Source organism: Mercurialis annua, linkage group LG2 (genome assembly GCF_937616625.2).
Source record: "Mercurialis annua linkage group LG2, ddMerAnnu1.2, whole genome shotgun sequence".
Classification (NCBI taxonomy): domain Eukaryota; kingdom Viridiplantae; phylum Streptophyta; class Magnoliopsida; order Malpighiales; family Euphorbiaceae; genus Mercurialis; species Mercurialis annua.
The window spans coordinates 46,184,906-46,211,181 of record NC_065571.1 but is presented as its reverse complement, the minus strand read 5'-3'; the positions used below and the strand labels follow the sequence as shown (position 1 = coordinate 46,211,181).

Sequence of the window (26,276 nt, the reverse complement as noted above, 5' to 3'; positions counted from 1 at the left end):
ATATTTTCGGTTCGGTTTTGGAGATATCCAGGATCTGTGCACGCCCCTAAAACATTCATAAAACACTCATTGACGGTTGAAATGCATAAGCTAAAATCTTATTTATCAAATTTAACAATGAGTGGTAGTACAAGCTTTCTACATGAAATCACGGAAACAAAAAACATTGAAACATAAAACAACGAAGTAATATTTTCTATGAAAATAGGTTATAAATATGCAGTTTCGAAGTTTTAAAATGATTTTCAGTAACGGAAATAAAAGGCTGAAACTTGAGACTGGAGAAATTTCAATCTAACATAAATTGATACCACTGGGATAAATGTTTTCATTCTCCTTCTCAAGGAGTGGCTTCAAGAAATGGATAATCAGTATAACCAATCACAGGATCAGAAGTGTAAAATGTATCTCTGTTGTACTTGTTCAAAGGAGCATTAAGTTCGAATCTCCTAGGTAAATCTGGATTAGCAAGGAAATGACGGCCAAAAGCGATAAGATCTGCATGGTTTTTTGCAACAGCTTTGTTTCCGTCTTCCTTGTCATAACCTCCAGCAGCAATAAAAGTACCTTTGAAAGCCTTTCTTATAAGCCAAAGACTTTCTGAACATTTAGATATTTCGCTGGACGTTTTCATTCTCGGCTCGACCATGTGGCAGTAAAGGATTCCGTATTTGTTCAACGATTCGACCATGTAGAGTCCCAAAGCTTCAGGATTTGAATCTCCTGATTCCATAAAGTTAGCAAATGGAGATAGCCTAATTCCAACTTTATCTGCTCCTATCTCGTTGACTACAGCTTCAACAATTTCCGAAGCAAAACGACAGCGGTTTTCTAGAGATCCACCATATTGATCCGTACGATCGTTCACCTGATCTTTCATAAATTGGTCAATTAAGTAGCCGTGAGCCCCATGGATCTCAACTCCATCAAAACCTACAAACAGAATAATAATAGAAGTGTAAATTTATAATTTCCAAATGATACAGCTTTTGTATACCAGATTACTTAATATAACTGACAATAATGGTTGCCAGGAATTGAGAAAGAAAGAGAGGACATGGTAGCCTCGTGGACAACTAAAATGTTCTCCACTTAGCTTGGGATGACAGATTTTCCGTTAGGTTTTCCTCAGAGTTTAGCTAGAGTTCCAGAATTTGAATGCAGAAATAGAATTATGAGAAAAAAGAAATTTAATTCACTTGAAATTCAAATTTCTGATGAGTGTAGATACATATTATCATAAAGATATCCGCACGAAAACTGACATTGGTTGATACAAGTCTGCGAGTTTTATTATACGGTTGAATAACAAATCCTAAATTATCTACTTCGACTTACAGGGAATTCATGTGCTTGGGAATCCCTGATGAAACCAAGAATTTACCATGACTGTTATTGAAAATCGCGAGTTGAAACACCATCATTTAGTGTAGCAATAAAATTTTAACAAATGGAAGTTTGATCATTTTAGAAGTATTGAATGATTAAACGATTAACCCTATTAATGACCTCTATGTTCATTGCTTGCAAGATGCCAAAATAAACTAAGCCTTCATCCTTCAAAAGTTAAAAAGAGTTGCTTTAATAAATTCTGTTTTTCGGTAAAACAGTGTCGGCAAGATTAAAGTGCATTTCTATTTCATATCTGACAGAAAAGCTATTTGTGTCACCAAGTACGCAAAAACAACAAAAATAACATCTATAACCCCATTATAATGCTTTAGAGAGAGATTTAAATACCGGCTTCCATGGCATTCCTTGCAGCAATCCTAAAATCATTCACAATTTGAGGAATTTCGTCTGTTCTTAATCTCCTAGGAGGTGTGAAATCTGCAACATCAATGCCATTAGCTCGAAGTTGAGGAGTCAAAGACTTGTCTGTGCAAGAAATTGGAGCCTGCCCGTTTGGCTGAAAACCTGTGCAGCCAACAAAATAAGTAAAATAAGGATTCAGTCCAGACCAATAATGAAGAATTCATAGCAAAAATCATTTTTAGAAAAAAGTGAATAAATAATAACTGACAGATGTCAGCAACACTACCAAAGCAAGATTTAGCATAAAAAAATAAAAGTTATCTCCATTAACCAAAAAAGAAGACCCTTCCAATGAAGGGTGTATCAAGAAGTATTATGTTCAGAACCAATGACATCTTTTGAAACTTATTGTACTTAATAAATTCAATAAATGACACCAACTTAATAATTCCCAGGAATGCGACGAGCATTAGAATTTGGTATCAGGAAAATCACTCATTAAGAGCTACAGAAATCCTTTTGCAAATGTTATCCTCTGTTCTCCCAAAATATCCAGAAAACAAGTTCCTTTTGTGTAAGTTAGTAATAAAGGAACTTAAAAAAATTGAACTTCGAGTCTTTAAGAGACTATATATGCAGGAAATTGATATGCAGTTACAACTGACCAACCAGAAAATTTGGAACAACTTAGTGTTGTTTCTGTCAAACTCACAAGAATATTACAAAGTTTTTGATGTCGCCCAATATAACCTCCATTACTTCCTCATTATGAAGGTTTAAGCTAGGGGCGCAGTCGAGTCGAGTCGAGCCAATGTGTTACTACTCGAGATTGACTCGAGAATACTTGTTTTTGTTATTTTACCTTTTTGTGTTTTGTTATTATACATATTTTCAATAATTTTTTTTTAAAATCTTCTACATGAAATTTTAACTTTTAATTTTTTTATACATTAATGATCAAGTCGAGACGATCCGACCTCCAATTTCAATTATTCTACCGAGTTCAAACTTGGACCCTTAAAATAAAACTTGATGGAATCGAGCTCGAACATGCCAGTATTTCGACTACACTCCTAGTTTAAGCACTCAACACCATATTTCACGCAATTAATAATTGAGCCGCAAACAAAGCAGAAGTCTTAGAGCAGCTATACCTGAATTCGAAACTCTTCCAACATGCCAAATTTGACAAAAGAAGATGCCACCTTTGGCATGAACAGCATCTACAATAGGTTTCCATGCCTCAACTTGTTCTTTGGTCCAAATGCCTGGAGTATAAGGATACCTATAATCAATGCAAACGACCCACAAAAATTATCATCACAAACCAAAACTTCCAAATTTGAGCATGAAAAAAGCCAAATACAACAAAATTTACCCTTGAGCAGTATCAGAAACTCCAGTGGCTTCACATATAAGAAGACCCCCTTTGGTTGTTCTCTGAGAATAATATAAGATGGCATGTGGCTGAGGAACATTGTCGTATGATCTCTGCCTAGTTAATGGTGACAAAACAACTCTGCTCAAAATTAACATTAAACAACAAATTAAATTTCCTTAGATAGGTGGGATTATGAAAATACAAAATGTGGGTACTGATTAAAAGTAATTACCTATGAGAAAGATTGAAATTGCCCAACTTATAAGGGGTGAGAAGAGGGTTAATGTCAGATTGAGCAGACATGGCAGTGTTTGATAAAAGATTTTAAGTTTCCAAATTGGGTCGAGAAGAGAATGGAATGAAATTGATTGTAATGGAAAATGGGTATTTAAAGATCCAAGAAGGAAGAAAAGAACAGTAGGCGGCGGCTTCCACCAGCTCTTCAATAATGGCTTGATTCCCGGCCACTGTTTGACGGACATGATGACGACGTACTTGATGACGGCTTATTCATTGACGACGTACTTGATGACGAGTTATTTTTTAAGAACAAAGGATCAATTCACCCCCTCAAGTTAGCACGGAGTATCAAAAACGTCATTTCTAGTAGAATCGATTAAAAATATCCAAATTTTTGTTAAACCGTATCGATTTAATCCCTCTAGAGAAAAAAAGTAATTATCCCTAATCAAACCTAATTAAAAAGCCATCAACATTCGCGTCCATCTACTGCTATATCGCCAGTTACATCACTGTTTCAGCCATTTCCAGCGCTGCCATACTTCAACAACCACCACCAAACCGTTCTAATGTTGTCCTTCATCGAATTGATGTTGCCGTTCGAACCATAGAAACCAATAGGAAAAAAGGTCATCCATTCCCTTATAGTTGGGGGGTCAGAATCAAGTAAGATCATAGTTACCAGATCCGCAGTACGCGCGATTCGCGGTACGGAAACGGGTACTTAATTCGCTTGTAGTCGGGGAATCCGATACTTCGGGGGTAGGACTCTTCGGTTCGCTCTTTCGGACGCGGTACTCCGAAATAATATTCTGGGTTCGATAGTCAGTAATGCATTTTTAATTTACTCAATATATAGCTTTAAAATGTCATAAATTAGAATAAGGAACACTTTTTAGTTATTAAAAATATTAATTGTCGTTGGGAATATATAAAGTCGGGTAAGTTGCCTACTAAATGAAAACCTATCCCTTTCCCTTATTTAGATTCTTATTAGAAAGCCAATTTAATTAAACATAATGGGCCCAAAAACTTCCCATTTGATAAAGTAAAAGTTTAAAAAACTAATTTATATCGTGACCCACTTCTTCTTCTTCTATTTTCTTCTTCTGCTTCACTTGAAAAAACTCTAAAACCTGCAACTTTAAGAAAAACAATGACGGCGAATAGGACCATTTCTCCGGCGAATCAATACGCGTACCAAGGAGAATCAGGTCGCCGGAGAACCGTGAACTGGTGCGTACGAACCGATACGCGGTACTAGGGGGGGTGAGCGAATCTGGTAACTATGAGTAAGATCTCAACGTCCGAAAAAGTTTAATAGTTCTCTTAATGTTTAAAATTTTGAACAAACAGGCCCTCCACTTTGACACCGTCTTTATTTCCGTTATTTCAATCCTACATGGCTGTTTTTGCATAACAAGACATTGCATAATCAAAAAATTGATTGAGAGAAAGACCTTACTTTGTAATTTTGGCTGCTATAAAGCTTCCGTACAGGGTTCCTTTTAGTCCAAGACGTATACTTTGGTGCAATACGATTTTTAGAGCATTTATACCACATGATGCGATCTTCTTAGGTGTATTCGGCTTTATTATTTCTTTGCGAAGAAGACAACAATGAGGGCATTACTGAATTACAACTCACTTTACTTTATAGGATTTGTGGAGTTTGAAATTTAGGGATTTGGTTGCGGATTTAAGAATTAGAACTTAGATTAGAATATAAAATCCATGTCATTAATGGCAACGGCAAAAAATAGCCACGTAGGATTAAAGTAACTGAGTTAGAGACTGTGTCAAACTAGATGGTCTGTTTGTTCAAAATTTCAAACATTAATTAGAAAATCATATTAAATAAAGAATCGAACTAAAACAAACAAAAAATTTATGTGGTTCGTCAAAGACGGGTTTTTGATATTTGGGTGCCTCATAGGCACCCAAATTTCCATTGTTGTGCCTCTTTTGGAATTAATTCCAAAAGAGTGCCTGGACCCACATGTTCCGCATTCTAGAAATGCGGAACATGTGGTGTTCCGCATTCCTAGAATGCGGAACACCACTAATTTTGACCCAAATTAGTAGTGTTCCGCATTCTAGGAATGCGGAACCCCACATGTTCCGCATTTCTAGAATGCGGAACATGTGGGTCCAGGCACTCTTTCGGAATTATTTCCGAAAGAGGCACTTATCCGGAAATTTGGGTGCCTTTGAGGCACCCAAATATCAAAAACCCGTCAAAGACAACTCCACAGGCGAAAGAACAAATTTTATTCACTAATATTGCGACCGTCCCAAAACTGGTTGCACCAGCTGGTTTCTGTTTTGGTGCAAGGTGACGACATGATTTCGAGTTACCTCCATATGCACGTCTTCTTGCTCTGCTTCGTTTTCGGATTGTCCCCAAAAATTCCGAACTCCTTCATATTGCCCCAAAGCACCTCGATCTTGCACAAATATCTCTGAAATTGCTCAACCAAAATAATAAATGTATGGAGCTCAAAAATGTAGCAAAAATGTGCAAAAATTACAAGGCAAATACTTAGAAAAATAGGATTATTTCTACTCCTATAACATACCAAATTTAGTACAATTTACACTAAAATTTATTTATAATATTTATTAGGGTTAAATGCAAATTCATACACCAACTTTGATCTAATTTGCAATTACAACATAAACTTTGAAACTTGGCAATGTCAGTAACCAACTTTACACTTTTGGCAAATCGATACACCAAACTCAAAAAACACTAACGTGGACATTGTAATAAACCGCCATTTGTCGTTTTATGATTTGTCGGTGTACCAATTTGCCAAGAAATGAAAGTTGGTTACCGACATTGCCAAGTTTAAAAGTTTATGTTGTAATTGCAAATTAGGTCAAAGTTGGTGTATGAATTTGCATTTAACCCTATTTATTATCCTTAAGGAACCAAAAATGAAAATCATATTATAATGACAAAATAATTCAACTCAAATCTACTGATTTAGTTAAGTTATCAGGTTTTACTCAGTTTCTGCACAACCCTGATATGAATTATATTATTATTAAAATCTCACCTAACAACTCTATTTTGGGTGAATTGGTTATTTTGAAACAGTATAAGAGCTTCTAAAATTAATATAAATTTTGTTTAAAAAGTTTAATCATTGACGGCCTTATTCGATAAATTAAATGCACACGGTAAAATAAATTTATAATTGTTCACCCTTCAAAATCTTGATTGTGAAAATAAAATTAAAATGATAATTTTAGTAGAATCTATAAAAACTTCTAAATGAATTCTTCATTTGACACCCTATTTTTAGAGAAATACTTGTGTAAATCTAATTCGCCGCTTAGGATTATAAACTATAAATTTATCGTGTGACATGTGGCATTAATAAATGCAATAACCAACAAATAAATATCACATTAATTACTTATATTTTAACTATAATTAATGTGATATTTATTAATTGGTTATTGCATTTATTAACGTCACGTGTTACACGATAAATGTATGGTTCATAATTTTATGTGGCGAATTTGGTTTACACAATTTTTCCTATTTTAGAGATAGACTTAGAAGATTCAAACCACATTACTGCAAAAATATTGTCTGTAGAGGGCAGTGAAATTTTCTGAGGACTTAAGTAGCAATTTGTCCCTTCAACTTGTAAGAAATGGGTAATTAATACATAAATTAACTTTGTTGGCAAATCAGTACACGAACTTGGTGATTATGGGCAATTAGCCCATTTTGGCAAATTAACTTACAAGTTAAGAGGGCAAATCGCCAATTTAAGGGACAATTAACTTACAAATTGCGGGGGCAAATTTCCAAGATGGGACAAATTGCCCATAATCACCAAGTTCATGTACTGATTTGCCCACAAAGTTAATATATGTGTTAATTGCCCATTGTTTACAAGTTCAAGGGGCATATTACCACTTAAGTCAGCATAAAGTTTATCAATAAGAGGATATTGGAATTAATAGATGATGATTTCAAATTCTTTTACAAAGTATATGTTAATAAATATTTTTTTTCATGGATTTGGACGAGAATTCAAACCACATGTAGACCACACTACATTACATTAAAACTATATTTGATATTTATATAGTATAGAAATACAATCGAACCACCAAATTAGTAAATACATATGCAGGACAACATGTCCCGTAGTACATAACAAGCATATAATAACAGCTATAATGATTTATTAGTATATGATAACTACTACCAAAAATATTTTCAAAACATTTGCTTAATAACACAACAAAAAAAGAACAATAAGAGATTATATTAGAATCTTTTGCTTTGGAACGAGCACAATCTCTTCCATGTGATGGATCATCTTTAGATACTTGGTTTCACGTTGAGACGAGTTGCTATCTTCTGACCTAGGGACTTGTCACACTGCATCACAAGTGAAATCATTATAATTGTTTGAGTAAAATGTTGTTATGACAAAACTACTCTATGGTTTAAAAATATGCACTGAATTGAAAGCAAGTCTCACCTCACTCCAGTAGGAGATCCAAATAGTATGAAGCTCATGGGTAATGCGGGGATCCGATAAGCCATCAACTATCCGATTGAGGAATCGCTCTTGCCTGAAAATAAAGAATTAATAATAATATTACACAATAATCTCACCAAGATTTAACTGTAGCAAAAGAATACGGATGTTACCTTTCCGGTGTCCAAGATCGATAATTCTCTCCGGGTTGTTTGAAATTGTTCTCCTTCTCAATGACACACTGCATAAATCAATTAAGTTATGAATATCAACTTAAAATATTTTTTTAAAAAAAGCTTTCAAATACCATACTCTAATTAATAATTTCATCCATGTCTCATACACACACAACATAAAGGCCTCCATATAACATTCTAAGTGAACTTCAATACCATAGGCACTAAAACAAGCAAGGAACTAACCTTCTCACGCTTTCCATTGTACATGGCAGAAACAATAGGGTAAGGCTCAGCATGGCGAACCGAGTCAAATTTGGATGGAAAATAATTGACCTGAAAGATATCAAAGCAAGTCAGTAATCTGCATTTATTTTCTAGATTTCTAGTGCATATAGGGATCACATTAGAGATTTGAAGTGAATTTGAAAGGCATATTTTACGTATAAAAAATGCGATATTGTTCATGGGAAAAATATTTTTCCGAAACGCAAAAGAGCTCAGTACCTCTTCATCTCTATGCATGAAATTCATGGCACCATCATGGTGATTGTTGTGATGAGCACATCTTGGAGCGTTAACCGGGAGCTGTAGATAGTTTGGTCCCAGACGATGTCTCTGAGTATCAGGATAAGAAAAGATCCTAGTCTGGAGTAACTTATCCTCTGAATAGGAAACACCGGGGACTACTATAGCAGGGCAGAAGGCAACCTGCTCATTTTCAGCAAAGAAATTATCAATGTTCTTATTTAAGACCATGCGACCGACAGGCTGCAGGGGAAACATATCTTCAGGCCAGATCTTGGTCACATCAAGCGGATCAAAGTCAAATTTATCCTCATCAGCAGGATCAATTGTTTGCATGAATAGTTTCCACTCTGGGAAGTTGCCAGCCGCAATCGAGTCATATAAATCCTTAGTGGCATGGCTATGATTGGCTCCTCCAACCATAACTGCCTCTTCGTCCATCAGGCACTTCACACCACAAGTAGGCTTCCAATGAAACTTTACATAGTGTACTTTTCCGGCCTTGTTGATCAGGGTATATGTGTTAACACCGAAGCCGTCCATATGCCTGTAATCTTGTGGAATACCCAAATCATCGAACAGGAAGGTGAGCATGTGCAAGCTTTCAGGAATGTGGGACAAAAAGTCAAAGATCCTCCAGGTTTCCTGAATATGAGACTTAGGATTGGGCTTAAAAGCATGTACTAAATCTGGAAACTTCATCCCATCCCGAATGAAGAAAACAGGTAAATTGTTTCCCACAAGATCAAAATTACCCTACATTACAACATAAAATGATCATTCTCCTGAAACTTAATCAAATAGATTGGCCAACAAGCGACATGACGCGTATGTTATATAAGATGCTATTACCTCTCTAGTGTAGAACTTTACAGCAAAACCTCGGGGGTCCCTTATGGTTTCGGGGCTGCCACGCTCATGAACAACAGTAGAAAAACGGACAATGATAGGGGTCTGAACATCGGGGGCTCGAAGGAAATCAGCACATGTAAAGTTGGAGATATCATGGGTGACTTCGAAGAAACCCTTTGCACTAGCACCCCTAGCATGGACAACACGCTCTGGAATCCGCTCTCTATCGAAATTCGCAAGTTTCTCGATTAAATGATAGTCTTCAAGAAGGATTGGACCTGTTAATGAAAAAAGCCACATCTCAAAAATGTCACAGAGCATACAATTGGTTGGTCTGTTTTCAATGAAATTTAATCATGTCTAGTGTAGCTAAACTTAAGCAATTGGAATCCATTAAAATTACCTCTGGCTCCAACAGTCATGGATGAGTTGTTGTTCCATACAGGAGCACCAGAATTTGTAGTCCAGAATTGGGAATCATGAGCGCTTGATGGTACGTTCTACATCATCATCATAAAAACATCATCGAATCAACTCAGTTAAAACTTAAATCACAACCGCAAGCACTTATTTTAAATTAAAGAAAATCAAGCTCAATAACATAATAGTAAGAAATATCAGAGTAAAATCAGGTTTTAGACGGTTACAAACATATAAATTTATATTACAAGCCGTTCAAAATTTTCATGGATATATATTTTAGGTTAATCATTTTAGCGTTGAAAAAAAATCAAATATGCTGATATTTAAGCATTAAAATTGATTTTAAAACAAAAAACTATAGCATCTATTATTAAGGAGCTCAATTAATTTTCACAGTGCAAATAATTTAAAACCGTAGGTATATGTATTATTAAAACTTATTACTAAAATGAGGCTTTCTGAAATTTAAAGCGTTAAGCTTCGGTCTTATTGGCCTTGGCTTAAGGACATGCATAATCAGAGTATAAAACAAGATAAATTAAAATAGAAAAAAAGTAATATTTTTATTCTCCCATTGGTCAAAGTGGAAGAGAATTATGAATCATATACAGTAAACCCTTTAATAATATTCAATAAAGTAATAATTCTAATTTCAAAAAACCAATTTTAATATTACATCTTATTTAATATTCGTTAAATTAATTATTCTAATAATTAATAAATATTTGATCCACCATGTATATTAATTATTAGAGGGTCGACTGTATTCCAGAATGAGTATTAAAAAAAAGATTAGTGGCCTTAGATTAATTAAACATTTAATAAAGATTAGAGTAAAAGCAGAAATCAGAGTAAAAGCAATTAAGCAATTGAAGTGAATATTAAGAAACTGAGAAAGCAATAAACCTTGTAGGGATCCATGTTGAAAGCAAAATCAAGACAATTGAAAAACACTAAATTGAATGAAAATTTTAATTTTTTGTTGAGATATTTATAGTTGTCTCGTGGCTTACACACTCTATTTATTTATCATCATTATTATCCATACATAATGAAAAATGTATTATTAGAAAATGACTATACTAATTTCACATCTCCTGGTTTTTAGATATATTTTGGCTATATGACCACCTAAAATAGACAAATAATTCTAAAAATACATTGTTTTAATAACATTTTATCCAAACAACTACCTGATTAGCAGGACATTGCTAAGATTACCTAGTTCCGACTCACCTGTAATAGTAAAATCTAATTTAGGCAAAGTAAACATTCTTTTGATTTTCCCTTCATCAATAATACAAAATGTTTATCCGAATACTTTGTTAATTGCTAGAATGTTAATATAGTATTTTCTTCTATTTTTTTTTAAAAACACTTTATAGTATTATCTAATTTTTTAGAGTTAATTACATATAAAATCATCACACTCATACTAATTTGCAATTCTATCACGATCTTTAAAGTTTATCAATGTCGTACAAAATCTTTGAATATTTTACAGTTATATCACTATTAAAAAAATCTGATAATATATGGCTGGCGTAACAATGGAAAAACGATGTGGTGTAACAAGTCAGATGTCACGAATAATTTGACCATAATTTGGACTAATATTTTAAAGAACAATTTGATGTTTTTTTCATAAAGACATACAGTCCTAAATTAAGTTTGGAGCTGAATAAAAACATAATCAAATTACTTGTGGCATTTCGTGCCATGTCCTTTCTTCGACTGTTATGTCAACTATAAAGCGCCAGACTTTTGAGCAGTAATAAAATTGCAAAAAATTAAAAGAGAAAGAAAAAATTGATAATTTTTAAAAGTCGTGATATAATTATAATTTAATATAAATATGGTAGATTTATATGTAATTAACGTAAATTTTTTATTAAACATCATAGGTATAAAAGATAATTTATATTCAAATTTTCTATCAATTATAACCAATTTTTTAAATTTGTTCCAACCTTTGAAGTTTATTGTAATTACGTCTCAATTTACATGTATGTAAAAAATTTATTCACATGTTAAGAATATTTAATATACTGATGTTTTGGGTATTAATTAATGAAAAATGAAATTAATATTTGCAACTCTGAAATTCTGGACTCTGGGGCCGGTTTCATATTGGTAGAATGGATTCCAGAGTAGAATTTTCTGATTTTAAAGATGGTAATTCTAGAGCTGTAACTTTTGGATTTATAATTTTGATGTTATTGGAGATTTTAAAGTCAAAATATACTACATTTTTACAAATATTTATATTTTTCTTGTTAAGTTTGTAATTGTTTCAAAAATATTAAAGAGCACTACCTCTCTTCCTTATCAGTCATATTTTAATCTTAATTAATATTAAAATATTTTTACTAAAACAATTTTTATTTAATTTCTAAAGAACTTTTATACACATACACACACGCGTATATGTGTGTGTATTTCATAGATGACAATTGGTTATACATAATTCAAACTTTAGTGTAAATAATTCATAATATTAATTTTTATATAAATATGTTGTCCAACTTGTTATCCATCAAGAAATTTAAGTAACTAAATTTATTACTATTTAGTAATATAATAAATTTAAATAATTTAATACGTAGATAACATAGTAATTAACCTAGCATATCCAAAAAAATGTTTAATCTTATAGAATTAATTTAAAGTGAACTTTACATCAAATTGATTTCTTTTTATATAATTTAAATGTTGATACAAAATTATTGGAGCTTTGGATTCAGTTTTTTTTTTCACTCGTGGTCCTAATATTTAATAATGACAACCGTAAGGTAGTTGAAATTTTGACCTATCTATCTACTGAGTCCTGGCTTATGCAAAGATATCAGCAAATAAATAGGTATATCTATAGAGGAAACAAAAGTCAAATGCCTCGATTCCCAAGGAAAGGATCATATTACTAAGTCAATTTCAAGTAATTTAAACCATTACACTGAAAAACATTGATACAAACTGTTAAATGGTAATCTTAAAAACATTGATACGAACTGTTAAATGGTAATCAGAACTTACTGATAAAAGGTTCAAAATTAGTTTTTTGCAAAATGATAATTAGAATTAATGAAATACTTTAATAAATACTCCTAGGGGTGAGCAACAATCGGTTAAATTACCGAACCGTTCTAAAATGTAAAACCATTCGGTTTTTAAAAATTTCAATCACCAAACCGAATTGATGAAATGAACTTTAAAATTGAATTTAACCAAATCGAAATATTTTAGTTCGGTTTTATTACAACTCTTATGGCTTGCTTCCTCTGATGAATTCAAGTTCTGCAGCATGCTCTTCAAACATGCAGTGTGTATGTTGACAGCTCGTCATCCACTACTAGAAAACAGTCGATTAGCGACGGATTTGATATCCGTCGCTAAAATCAAATTTAGCTCTAAATCCTAAAAAATTGGCGGGATGAATCCCGCCATTATTAGCGACGGAAATTCCGTCGCTAAAAGTATCCCGCCAAATTATTTTATGCATTTATCGACGGATTTCACAATTCGTCGCTAAATGCTTACTTTTATTAAAAAAATATTATTTTTATTATATATTAATTAAAATAATATTAATTATAAGAAAATTTATTAAAATAATAATTAAACAAATAATTAATTATTAAAATAATAATTAATTATTAAAAGAATAATTATTTATTAAAAAATAATTATTTATTAAAAAATAATTATTCATTAAAAAATAATTATTTATTAAAAAATAATTATTTATTAACAAAATAATTATCTAGGAAAAAAATATTTTATTAGAATACGGGAGTAAAGTTTAATAGTAATAATTTGTTGTTTTTATTAAAAAATAATTTATTAATTATTTATTTAAAAATATTTAATATGAAAAATAATTATTTTAAAATACGGGAGTAAATTGTGTGAGTAACTTTTTATTACTTTCAGTTATATTTAAATATAATATACATAGATATAATACAAGAATCTGAGCTGGATAAGATGGAGTCACGCGCGGGGGAACTGCAAGGTTAAAGAGGATTCGGTGGGAGTAATGTGAAGGATGTGTGACCTATTGGGAAGTTGAGAAATTTGCGAAATTTGCGGGTTGTTGATAGTGTTTGGTGTATAGCGGGTGGGTGTGTGGCGGTGGGTGATTGTTTAAATAATATTTAATTTTATGATTTTAATTAAAAAATTATTTTTTAAAAATTAGCGACGGATTTAAATCCACTGTCCATAATAGAGTATTTTACTCATTTGAAGATACTTTGGGATGAATTGGTTATTAACCAAGATATAGCAAATCATCTTGAGTCAACTAAATGGAGTAATAAGGATGATAATTGGAGTAATAAGGAAGTTGACCAAGATTTGATTTGCTTTCCAGAACAAGAAAAGTCTGGACACCAAGATTTAATTATTCTTCCAAAAAGATGAAGAATATCTACTTACCAAAAGAAGAGGAATTGTGTAGAGTAAGGTAAGAAGTTCTATAAAGATCCAATCACTACATTATAGGAAACCAATTGAATGACTCTCTGCTGTAAATTAGCTGTGTAATTAGTACAGTATAGTTGACTACCTTATTTATAACAGTCTATATAATTCTGTAATTGTGCAAACAAAAGTATTATAAAAAGAATTCTCCTTTTCACGTTTCATACTCTCTTCTATTTTTCTTTATGGTATCAAAGCCATTGTGAGACAAGAGAATTCTTTTTTTCCATGGCTTCCACAATATCACTCAATGTTGCCAATTTCGTCACTCTCAAACTCACACCAGAAAATTACCCCCTATGGCGAGAACAAATGCTTGCTCTAGCCGAAAGTCAAGATATGGTCGGGCTTCTCACAGGAGAGAAAACAAAACCCATCATGTACACCAACACCACAACAGAAAAGTCACCTTCAAATGAAGATACTGATATACAGTTTTCAGAAGAATTTCTCAGTTGGAGAAAAAACGATCGCCTCCTACGTGGATGGATCATTGGAACACTCACCGAAGAAACTTTAGGTCTGGTCATCGGTCTAGACTCATCACAATCAGTTTGGAACGCTTTAAAAGAAGCGTATGCCCAAGACTCACAAGAACGTGAGTTTACTCTTCGACAACAACTTACATATCTCAAGAAGGAACCAAACCACTCCTTAGCTGAACATTTGAGAAAGTTTAAAAGCATATGTGATAGCCTAGCAGCCATAGGTAATCCTATACCTGACAAAACAAAGGTCTATTCCTTACTTGCAAACCTCGGCCCCAAATATGAAGCTTTCACAACAACAATGCTCAAACCTCCAATGCCGTCCTACACCGAAGTTATTTCGCTGTTACAAGGCTTTGAACAACGAAACTCTTGGATTGAAGAATCACACTTGCCAGCATATGCATTTTATGGACAACGTAACCCAAGTCGACAACAACAACAAAATCGCAGCAACCAATTTACATCAAAAGGCAGAGGCTTTCATGCTACAAATAACAATTTTCAATATTCTAATTTTGCAGGAAATAATGCTCACACTCCGAGATCGCTGCAAAGAAGTACCCCTAGACCACCACCACCTGGAAAACGAAGGATGACTGCCACTGAAAGAGAAATGTACAAAGATGAATGCTGCCAGTTTTGCGGCAGGCAAGGTCACATCGCAAAAATCTGTTGGAGCCTCCCCGATCAAACGAACAATGACGAACTTCCTCAAGCCCTTGCAGCACTCACTATGGACACCTCAATTCCTGACACTGAATGGACCACCGACACCGGAGCCTCGCATCATATGACTGCACAATCTGGTATGCTTACTAATCTTAAAAAATATGTTGGCAGTGATTTTGTGTTTATTGGCGATGGGTCTTCTTTAAAGATCGATGCTATTGGTGATACATTAATTTCTGACGGTAAGAACAAATTAATGCTACGTGATGTACTACTGGTTCCACAATTAACTCGGAATCTACTTTCAATTAGTCAATTAACAACACAATATCCTGTGAACTGTGAATTTACTGATGAACTATTTTGTGTTAAGGAACGAACAACAGGCCGAATCCTACTAGTGGGTCAGCGTAAAGGAGATCTTTATGTTTTATCCAGGATGAAAGAGGCAAATTTTTCTACAAGACAAAATACAGGAACTGAAGAGCTATGGCATCAGCGACTTGGACATCCGCAAACCTCTACTGTTAAACTTTTGGAAACTAAGAAGTTAATTAGTGTTAATTCAAATAAGTCAGTTGACACTCTTTGTGAAAGTTGTCAATTGGGCAAACTTAGCAAGTTACCTTTCAATTTATCTAGTTCTGCAAGTACGAATGTTTTTGATAAAGTTCATTGTGACATTTGGGGACCAGCTCCTGTTTTATCTCTTGGAAGATTTCGATTTTACGCATGTTTTGTTGATGATCATTCTCATTATATGTGGCTAATTCCTCTTCGTGCTAAATCTGAATTTGTTGATGTTTATTTTTCATTTGAAAAGTATGTGCAGCGCCAATTCAACAAGAAAATAAAAATCTTTCACTCCGATGGAGGGGGAGAGTTTGTCAATAACCGTCTTCGCTCTCATTTTCAGCAACAAGGAATTGTGCACCATCTTTCATGTCCTTATACTCCTGAACAAACGGGAATTGTTGAACGACGACACCGTATCATTAGAGAACTTGGGATGACTATGATCTTTCATAGTGGTGTACCAAATTCTTTATGGGTTGATGCTTTTTCCACAGCAGTATTTTTAATTAATCGTTTGCCGTCCTCCTCGTTAGCTTTTGATACTCCTTATTTTCGATTATATGGCTCTAACCCACAATATTCCATGTTACGTGTATTTGGTTCTAGATGCTATCCATACACATGGAACACCAAGAAAAATAAATTTGATGCAAAAACTGTTCCTTGTGTTTTTGTAGGATACAGCAATCAACATAAAGGATATCGATGTCTTGATCCATTAACACATCGATTATTTGTCTCACGACATGTGCTGTTTGATGAAAACAACTTTCCCTATAAAAAATCAACTAAATCGCCAGCCTCACTTCCATGTTTCACTGATTTTTTGGATATTTCTCCCTCACTACCTGCAAATCCACCCCTCACAGTAGATACACCTCTACCAAATCCATTATCAAATAGCACAATCCCTGAATTACCCACTCCGCATATTTCAGTAGTCGAAGATGATATGTCTGATCTTGCACATCCAAGTGATACCACCTCATTGGACTCGGTTGACACAGACGATACTCCCGCCATAGGTAATTCATCTCCAACATCTGTTTCCTTAAACTCTAATTCTTCTTTGCATGTTGAACAGGTCCAACCAACTTCTATAGTCACTCGTTCTCAGCATGGCATCCACAAACCTAACCCACGCTATGCTTTAACTCTTGAACGTGGCGGTATTCCTCATGAACCACGCAGTGTCAAATCCGCCTTGCAACATGATGGTTGGAAACATGCTATGCTTGAAGAACTCGATGCTTTACATAATAATAAAACTTGGGTCTTGGTACCCCGAGAACCCCACATGAATGTCGTTGGCTCAAAATGGGTTTTCAAAGTAAAATTGAATGCAAATGGTACTCTTGATCGGTTAAAAGCCAGGTTAGTAGCGAAAGGATATCATCAAGTTGATGGCATAGACTATACGGAAACATTTTCACCAGTTATCAAACCAGGTACGATACGTTTGGTTCTTAGTATTGCTTTGTGCAAAAAATGGGACATCCGCCAACTTGATGTCAAAAACGCTTTCCTCCATGGTTTCATAAGTGAAGATATTTTTATGGAACAACCACCTGGCATGCATGATTCCAATTTTCCCTCTCATATTTGCAAACTTCAAAGAGCTCTTTACAGTCTTAAACAAGCTCCTCGAGCTTGGTTTGATCGGTTTAGTTCCTTTTTAATTAAACATGGCTTCTTTTGTAGTTTGGCAGACCCATCATTATTTATTTTACACTCATCACTTGGCACATTAGTTTTATTGCTCTATGTTGATGACATGCTTTTGACAGGATCCAGTTCGCATCTTCTTAATAGTTTTGTTCAACTATTACATTCTGAGTTTGCAATGAAAGATCTTGGCCCTATACATCATTTTCTTGGAATTGAGATTCAACGGGGTCATAATTCCCTTCATCTATCTCAGGCTCAATATGCCTACTCTATTCTTGACAAAGCACAAATGATTGACTGCAAACCAATGAACACGCCCATGGAGTCTAAAACTAGAGGATTTCAAAATAGCAAGGCATCTCCTGATCCTTCACTTTATCGTAGCATCGTCGGTGCCCTCCAATATTTGACACTCACTCGTCCTGATATTTCTTTTTCTGTCAATTATGTTTCTCAATTCATGCACTCTCCATCTTTTGCTAGCATGAAAATGGTTCGCCGCATTTTACGTTATGTTAAGGGCTCAATTAATCTTGGTTTATATTTAACTGGTGATACTACACTTGATCTTTGTGGTTTTTCTGATGCAGATTGGGCAGGCTGTCCAACTACACGAAGATCTACCACTGGCTTCTGTACATTTTTAGGGCGGAATATTATTTCGTGGTGTGCTAAGAAGCAACCCACTATTTCTCGTTCAAGCACTGAGGCCGAATACCGTGCTATGGCTAACACTGCTGCAGAATTGACTTGGCTCACATTTCTTTTGCGTGATCTCCGTATTTCTCAATCACAACCGCCAACCTTATTGTGTGACAATCTAAGTGCGTTACATATGACTATCAATCCTATCTTTCATGCTCGAAGTAAGCACATTGAATTGGACTACCATTTTGTACGTGAGCGGGTCTCTATGGGACTGCTTGTCACTCGACATATTTCCTCTAATTTACAACTTGCAGATATCTTCACAAAGCCCCTTTCTAAAACTGTCTTAAATCAGTTTCGACACAAACTTTGCCTTCAATCTCGGCTCAGTTTGACAGAGGGTATTAACCAAGATATAGCAAATCATCTTGAGTCAACTAAATGGAGTAATAAGGATGATAATTGGAGTAATAAGGAAGTTGACCAAGATTTGATTTGCTTTCCAGAACAAGAAAAGTCTGGACACCAAGATTTAATTATTCTTCCAAAAAGATGAAGAATATCTACTTACCAAAAGAAGAGGAATTGTGTAGAGTAAGGTAAGAAGTTCTATAAAGATCCAATCACTACATTATAGGAAACCAATTGAATGACTCTCTGCTGTAAATTAGCTGTGTAATTAGTACAGTATAGTTGACTACCTTATTTATAACAGTCTATATAATTCTGTAATTGTGCAAACAAAAGTATTATAAAAAGAATTCTCCTTTTCACGTTTCATACTCTCTTCTATTTTTCTTTATTGGTAAGCTTGAGAGCTTTACCTGTTTGTCATTGTATTCCTAAGTGTAGTTGTGATGCACTTAATTCTGTGAAGGTCAATTTGTCTAATGAGCAGGTGATCAAGTTTTTAAAGGGACTCAATTATAACTTTGTTCATGTGAGATCTCATATTTTGATGAATGACCTCCAATCAATAAGGTTTTTTCACTATTGATTCAATATGAGAGACAACTAACTGCATCTAAACAATCTATTGAGACTAGTATGTTTGCTGCAAAAGGAAGTTTTCAAAATGAATTTGATACTGAATCTTACACATCAGAAGGAAATCAAGCTACTGGCTATGAGCTTGCTGCTTATTATGCTTTTGCTAGGGCGAGAAGAAATACATATGCATATAGAGGAAATGCACCTGCATATAAAAGACCTGAAAATAATTTAAACAGCAATTTTCAAAATTACAAACAGAAAATGTGTTCTTATTGTTGAAATTCAGGACATAACATTAATATTTGCTATAGGAAGCATGGATATCCTCCAGACTTTCAATTCAGGTTTAGAGAAGAAAACAACAATAATCATCAAATTAACTATACTTATGCTAATATGCAGGAGATGCAGCAAAAACAAGAGTTATAATTCTGAACAATTTTATGCTCAGCCTATTGAGAATAAGGTTTCTGGAAGTGTTTTTCTTTTCACTCCAGATCAGTATGGAAAGATCAAGGCCTTAATTCAACAAAACCCCACCGCAAGCAATGAGATTCTTTTTTACCTTTTTACTTATTTTAGTTGTTATAGTTTTTAATGAGTAATTAGATTACGGTTGGTAAATCAATATTAAACAATTATAACTAATAAACCAAAATTTGTTAAATTAAATTATGAATAAACTGAAATTTAATTATTTCAGTTAATAACTAAGTAGATCAATTAAGTAATTTAATGAGAAAATAACAAGAAAAATAATAGAATATAATACTTTTTCATCAAATATAATCTTAGCTATAGATATTACTTCTTTACCGTTATTATATCATTTAATGCCACAAAATCCATTTAATTTTCAATTAGTAGCATCTTCCACAAGATTACACGTGTTCAAGAATAAAACATATGGTACAGTAGCTGTTTGTGTTTATATTTTTATTTCTGCTTGCATAGTAGTATACATGGAAGCCCTCTATGTCCACCACCCATTGTAGTCTTCAAGTACTGAGTATTCAAAATTTTAAGGATCTTGGGTAATTAATGGCTCAGATTTAACGACAAGCGGAGGATTAGAAGGTCTGAGCAAAAAAAAAAGGATAAAACAGAGAGTTGGCGACATTTCATGAGTTGGCAAGAAGAAAAAAATGTCATGTTTTATGAGCGGAAGGGCATGGCTGAATCTGGTGAAAATGGATTCACTGAAGTAAAGAGGAGTTTTTTGGATTGAAAACAAAGTAGAAAATAGATATTTTGATTGAAGGAAGAGTCAACGCGCCCCCTAAACTTGTGACATGGGGTCATCTAACCCAATTTATACTTTTTTGAACAATTAGGAAATATTTAATTATTTTTTTGTATCCCTCGCTTCCGATTTGTATTTTACACGTTTTAAAAATATAATTATGGGGTCATCTGACCCAAAATTGAAGAGTTTTGGGGTTCGTTGCTTAAAAAAGTATAAATTAGGTTAGATGACCCCGTGTCAAGAGTTCAGGGGGCGCGTCGACTCTTTATTCTATTTTGATTTGTTGCAGAAAATTTTCATGCCTTAAATTAACACTAACCCATAGATTTCCTTCAGTTTCAAAAACTAAATTATAACCAGACTAGCATTTGATTTAATTCCGTTATATTCGTGGTGAAGGGCATATACCAAATTGCAGAAAAACTAGATAAAGTGATATGGTGTTGCATTGAATATGTATCACCTACTATCATATACCCAACCAGACATTTATTTTACTCATAACTTTTACTTAATTTTCTTTTACCGTAGAATTTTAAAAAGTTTTAAGACATTTTAAATATTAAATGTATCCTCTCAAGTGTTTCCTGTGCTAACCATTAGCCTAGAAAACAGTACCCCCTGCAACAATAAATATTTATCCTTTTTCTTTCAAATGATGAAAATGGAAGTTAAAAAGAAAGCAATGGAGGTGCATATATAGTTAATTATATATTGCTAAATTAGCATAGTTAATTATGTATTGGGTAAGGTAGAGTAGATTTATATTGATCAATATACATTCAGTAGAATAATAAAGTTCAAAATAAAGAAAAATACCGAGTTCAATAGAATTATAAATTTCTAGGAGCTAACTTGCCATTCAACTCATAATGTTATGAATAAAAGTGATAAATAGATAATATTGAAACGAAATGAAAATGACTGAATTGTGATTTTAAGAAAAAGTAAAGGGTCAATCCGGTCTCTCGGAGTTAAATAATTGACTTTTATAATTTTAATCAATTAAGGATAATATTTTCTATTTTTTTATAGTTAATATAAATTAAGGACAAAATCGATCAATATAAATAAATTTAAAAATCAAAATAATAGAATTTTATTCTCAATTGATCTAAAAATAGAGATTAATATATTATTTTTAGTTGACTTAAAAATGATAAATATTATCTTTCATTGACTTAAAAATAACGAATATTGTCCTTAATTGATAAAAATAGTTGAAAGTCAATCATTTGACTCTCATCATAAGTTCAGAATTGGCTGGAATGACTCATTGCTCTTTCATAAAACATGATGAAGCAATAACTTTAAAAGGAGGAACAAAAGAGTAGTTGGGAGGTATATAATAAAATGAGATTGACTAGAAAAGAGAATTGAAACAGTAAAGCGAAATAATTAAAAAAAATACCAATGTTTTCTATAAAAATTTTACAAAATATCAAACTTTTCAATTTTATTCAATTTGTTTAAAAATACAAAATTTCATTTCAATCATATTCAAATTTAAAATAGCACGCTATTTTGCACTTTCAAAGACCAAAATAATATAATATTATCTTTACTTAAAAATGATGAATATTATTTTTAGATTTTTCTCCAAAAATATTTGCACCCACAAACTTTAAATCGTTGCAATTTAATTTTTAAATTTAAAAACTTATTTACATTTTTAGCCTAATATTTATCATGGTGGCATATGTGTGGCATATGTCACGTTAGCGCCACGTAGACGCCACATTAGCAAAAGTGCGTCACATTTTAGAGTTGAACAAAATTAAAATGAAATACTACGTTTTATTACAATTTAGATAAAATTGAAAAGTTTGGATTTTTGTGAATTTTTTTTAAAAATTTATTTAATTTTTTTTAGTCATTTGGCCTAAATAAAAACTGGAAGAAGGGTTTCGCCATTTCTTTTTAAGACCATTGATGATGGTTAAAAATGAAAAAGAATGAAAGTAAAACCTATATACAGAATGCTCATTGTTCATTTACTAAAGATGCAGAAAATTGGGTAGGCAACTTGTAGTATATTAATAATTTTATAGCTAGAAAAAGCTTTTATTATATTTTCATTTGCCTTGATCTAAAAATTAATATTATGCTTAGTTTACTTAAAAATGACGAATATTATCTTTATAAATTGACTTAAAAATAACGAATATCGTTCTTAATTGATTAAAACAGCTGAAATTAAATTATTTGACCCTCATCATAAGTTCAGAATTGGCTGGAATGACTCATTGCTCTTTTATAAAACACGATGACGCAATAATATTAAAAGGAGGAACAAAAGAGTAGTTGGAAGTTATATAATAAAATGAGCTAGATTGACTAGAAAAGAGAATTGAAATAGTAAAGCAAAATAAATAAAAGGCTTATCCCCTTTAAAAACCCTCACCTTTTATCCCCAATTCGTTTGCACTCTCACGTTGCAAAACCACCAAATATACCCAAATTACGACCTTTCACTTTCAATTGCACCTTCAAAAATTAAATTGATCTCATTTCACTTGAAAAAATAGGTTTATTTTTGTTTTAAATAAAATATTAAGTTCTATTTTAAAATATATGTTAAGATTTAAAGTATTGATTTGAACATTTTTCAAGTAAAAAGAGGTCAATTTAATGCTTGAGGGTACAATTGAAAGTGAAAGGTCGTAATTTGGGTATATTTGGTGGTTTTACAACGTGAGAGTGCAAACGAATTGGGGATAAAAAGTGGGGGGATTTTAAGGGGATAAGCCTAAATAAAAAGGGGTTAAACTTTTTATAAATTTTTTATAAAATTCTAAATTTTTTAATTGTATTCAATTTATTCTAAAATTCAGAATTTCATTTAAATCATATCCAACTTTAATATGGCACACTATTTTGCACTTTCAAAGACCCAATTCATATAATTTTATTCTTAATTAACCTAAAAATATAATATTATCCTTAATTGACTTAAAAATGACGAATATTATTCTTAGATTTTCTCCAAAAATATTTGCACCCACAAACTTTAAATTGTTTTAACTTAATTTTTAAATTTAAAAATTTATTTATATTTTTAACCTAATATTTACCATGATGCCATATGTGTGGCATCGAAAAACATTGTTTCCTCTACAATAATTTTGGTCCAATTTTAATGTATGTAATAGATATTGACAGCTCCCTCTTCTCTCTAAAAACTTTTTTTCCATCTTCATGCCTTAAAAGGTGGGAGAAAGTGATTTCCGATCCTAATCGGAAATCATCTCCTCTCCGCCCATGAATAATAAGTAATACATAGTTTAATCTGCATCCCACTAAGACCTCTTCGATATAAAGACTATCAATCCGGTAAGGATTTTTATCTTTTTTGTAAGAATTTCTATATGCTTTGTATGGTTTGGTGGCTTATTTTCTTAGATCGTTCAAAACCTTTTAGCGATTGTTCGGGTTTTCCAGATAATCTGTTGTAGATCTAAGATTTGAAGGGCTATCAATCTATCTTCTTAGAATTTCATTAACGAAGATAATCGGAAAAACCAACCTCCAAAGAATAAAGCGGGTCGGGTGTGGCCGGTTTATCGGAATAAGGGGCATTATCCAAGTCCCGCTCCAACGGAAGTCTTACCTTCTCGTTCGGTCAAATTATATGCAGAATCTATGGCTAGAATTGCCGTTCCTTCGATTTACTTAGCTTGTATCATAGGTTTGTTAGTACTTTCTAGATCTATTTTTGCCTTGTGATATGACTTTTCTTATGTAACTTAATCTTTATCAATGAATTCTATCTATGGGTCCTAAAAACTCTTTAGAAAAAAATGTGTGGCATATGCCATGTCAGCGCCACATAGACGCCACATAAGAAAAAGTGCGTCACATTCTTGTTGAACATAATCAAAGCGAAATAGTGCGTTTTATGACAAATTAGATAAAATTGAAAAATTAAATTTTTGTAAATTTCTTTTAAAAAATTATCCATTTTTTTAGTCATTTATCCTAAATAAAAACTCGAAGAAGGGTTCCATTTCTTTTTAAGACCATTGATGATGGTTAAAAATGGAAAAAGATTGAAAGTTAAACATATATACAGAATGCTCATTGTTCATTTACTAAAGATGCAGAAAATTGGGTAGGCAACTTGTAGTATATTAATATTTTTATAGCTATAAAAAGCTTTTGGCTTAATCATCAAAAAATGTCAAACCTATACGTTTTGTGTCAATTATAGTCAAACCTTTAAAAATCACCAGATTTAGCCAAACTTTATATGTTCTGTTTCTTTTTTAGCCATTTTTGAATCGAACCGGTTTTTTTGACACCGTGTCGTCCACGTCACCGCCAACTAAGCAATTGGCTGGCATGGCAGCTGAAATATTTAAATAAGATTTGGCTATAACTGACACAAAAAATATAGATTTGGTATTTTTTGGGTGAATAAACCTAATTTTAAATTCAAGCCAATTTTTAAATTTAATAATTAGTAAATTAATTATATCATTTATGAAATTTATATATATTTAAAAATAATTAATATTTCCTATTTAATACTAATTAAAATTAATTTTAATTTTTTATTAAAACTAATTAAATCTAATAAATTTATATTATAATATACTTTAATGAATATGTAATTAAAAAAATGAATTAACGTATTACTTAGGAATTAATATTGAATTAAATTTGGTGAAAGGATTTAATGTTTATGATGATTTTGAACTTGATTTAGTATTTTTAATGTTGTTGAGATCTTGTTATGACTGGATTTAGGTAATAAATAAAATAGTTATATATAAATTAAGATAATTTTGGCTATGCCGAGTAAAATGACATATGGGTTTATGCTTATAAACATCATGAAATATATTGATTACACCGCAATGAGCTTCACTTTTTAAAGGAAAAAAATGAGAAAATAATTGAACTCGTTCTTTAAATAAACAGTCTATTCAGTAATTATTTTTATGTTTATGTGTGTATAGTTGACTTATGAACACTGTCGTATGTTTGTTGTGTATATTACTCTCAGATTGTTCGTCGGAAGACGAACAATTGGGTCTCAAACGGCGGCGGTGTCAAAGAACCGACGACTGAAATTTAAAAAAATAAATTTTAAGATGAATATGACATTTTTTATTTTTATTAGAATTTAAATTAATTATATATCCCTCAAATATGTAAAAACAATTATTATAATTATTTAAATTTAGTAAAAATAAATTAATTTTAATTAGCGTTAAATAAAAATATTATTTTTTAAATATAATATGAATTTTATTATAATATAATTAATCATTTAATTATTTAATTTTAAAATTAGTTTTATTCATCAAAAAATACCAAACCTAAACCTATGCATTTTGTGTCAGTTATAGCCAAACCTTATTTAAATATTTCCAGCCAATTGCTTAGTTGACGGTGACGTGGACAACACGGTGTCATAAAAACCGGTTCGATTCAAAAATGGCTAAAAAAGAAACAGAACATATAAGATTTGACTAAATCTGGTGATTTTTAAAGGTTTGGCTATAATTGATACAAAACGTATAGGTTTGGCATTTTTTTGGTGATTAAGCCAAAGCTTTTATTATATTTTCATTTGCCTTGTGTTCTTGGGTTGCATAACTACATATATATCAGATGAGCAGTAATAATTAC

General features: G+C 32.4%; 2 protein-coding genes across 2 annotated transcripts; both read right to left on the bottom strand.

Moving 5' to 3' along the window:
• Positions 1-279: 279 nt before the first annotated feature.
• Positions 280-3,957, bottom strand: LOC126669876 (12-oxophytodienoate reductase 2-like). The gene is made up of 5 exons (XM_050363510.2): positions 3,369-3,957; positions 3,134-3,274; positions 2,910-3,040; positions 1,741-1,917; positions 280-933 (listed from the first exon to the last, which is right to left on the bottom strand). Exons 1-5 carry the CDS (start codon positions 3,437-3,439, stop codon positions 341-343), a joined length of 1,113 nt encoding a protein of 370 aa, XP_050219467.1. The 5' UTR covers positions 3,440-3,957; the 3' UTR covers positions 280-340.
• A 3,499-nt stretch (positions 3,958-7,456) lies between these two features.
• LOC126666924 (catalase isozyme 1-like) lies at positions 7,457-10,842 on the bottom strand. Its single transcript, XM_050359841.1, has 8 exons — positions 10,773-10,842; positions 9,847-9,943; positions 9,444-9,721; positions 8,571-9,347; positions 8,310-8,399; positions 8,061-8,128; positions 7,888-7,981; positions 7,457-7,784 (listed from the first exon to the last, which is right to left on the bottom strand). The coding sequence occupies exons 1-8, from the start codon at positions 10,785-10,787 to the stop codon at positions 7,725-7,727; spliced, it is 1,479 nt and encodes a 492-aa protein (XP_050215798.1). The 5' UTR covers positions 10,788-10,842; the 3' UTR covers positions 7,457-7,724.
• Positions 10,843-26,276: the final 15,434 nt, after the last annotated feature.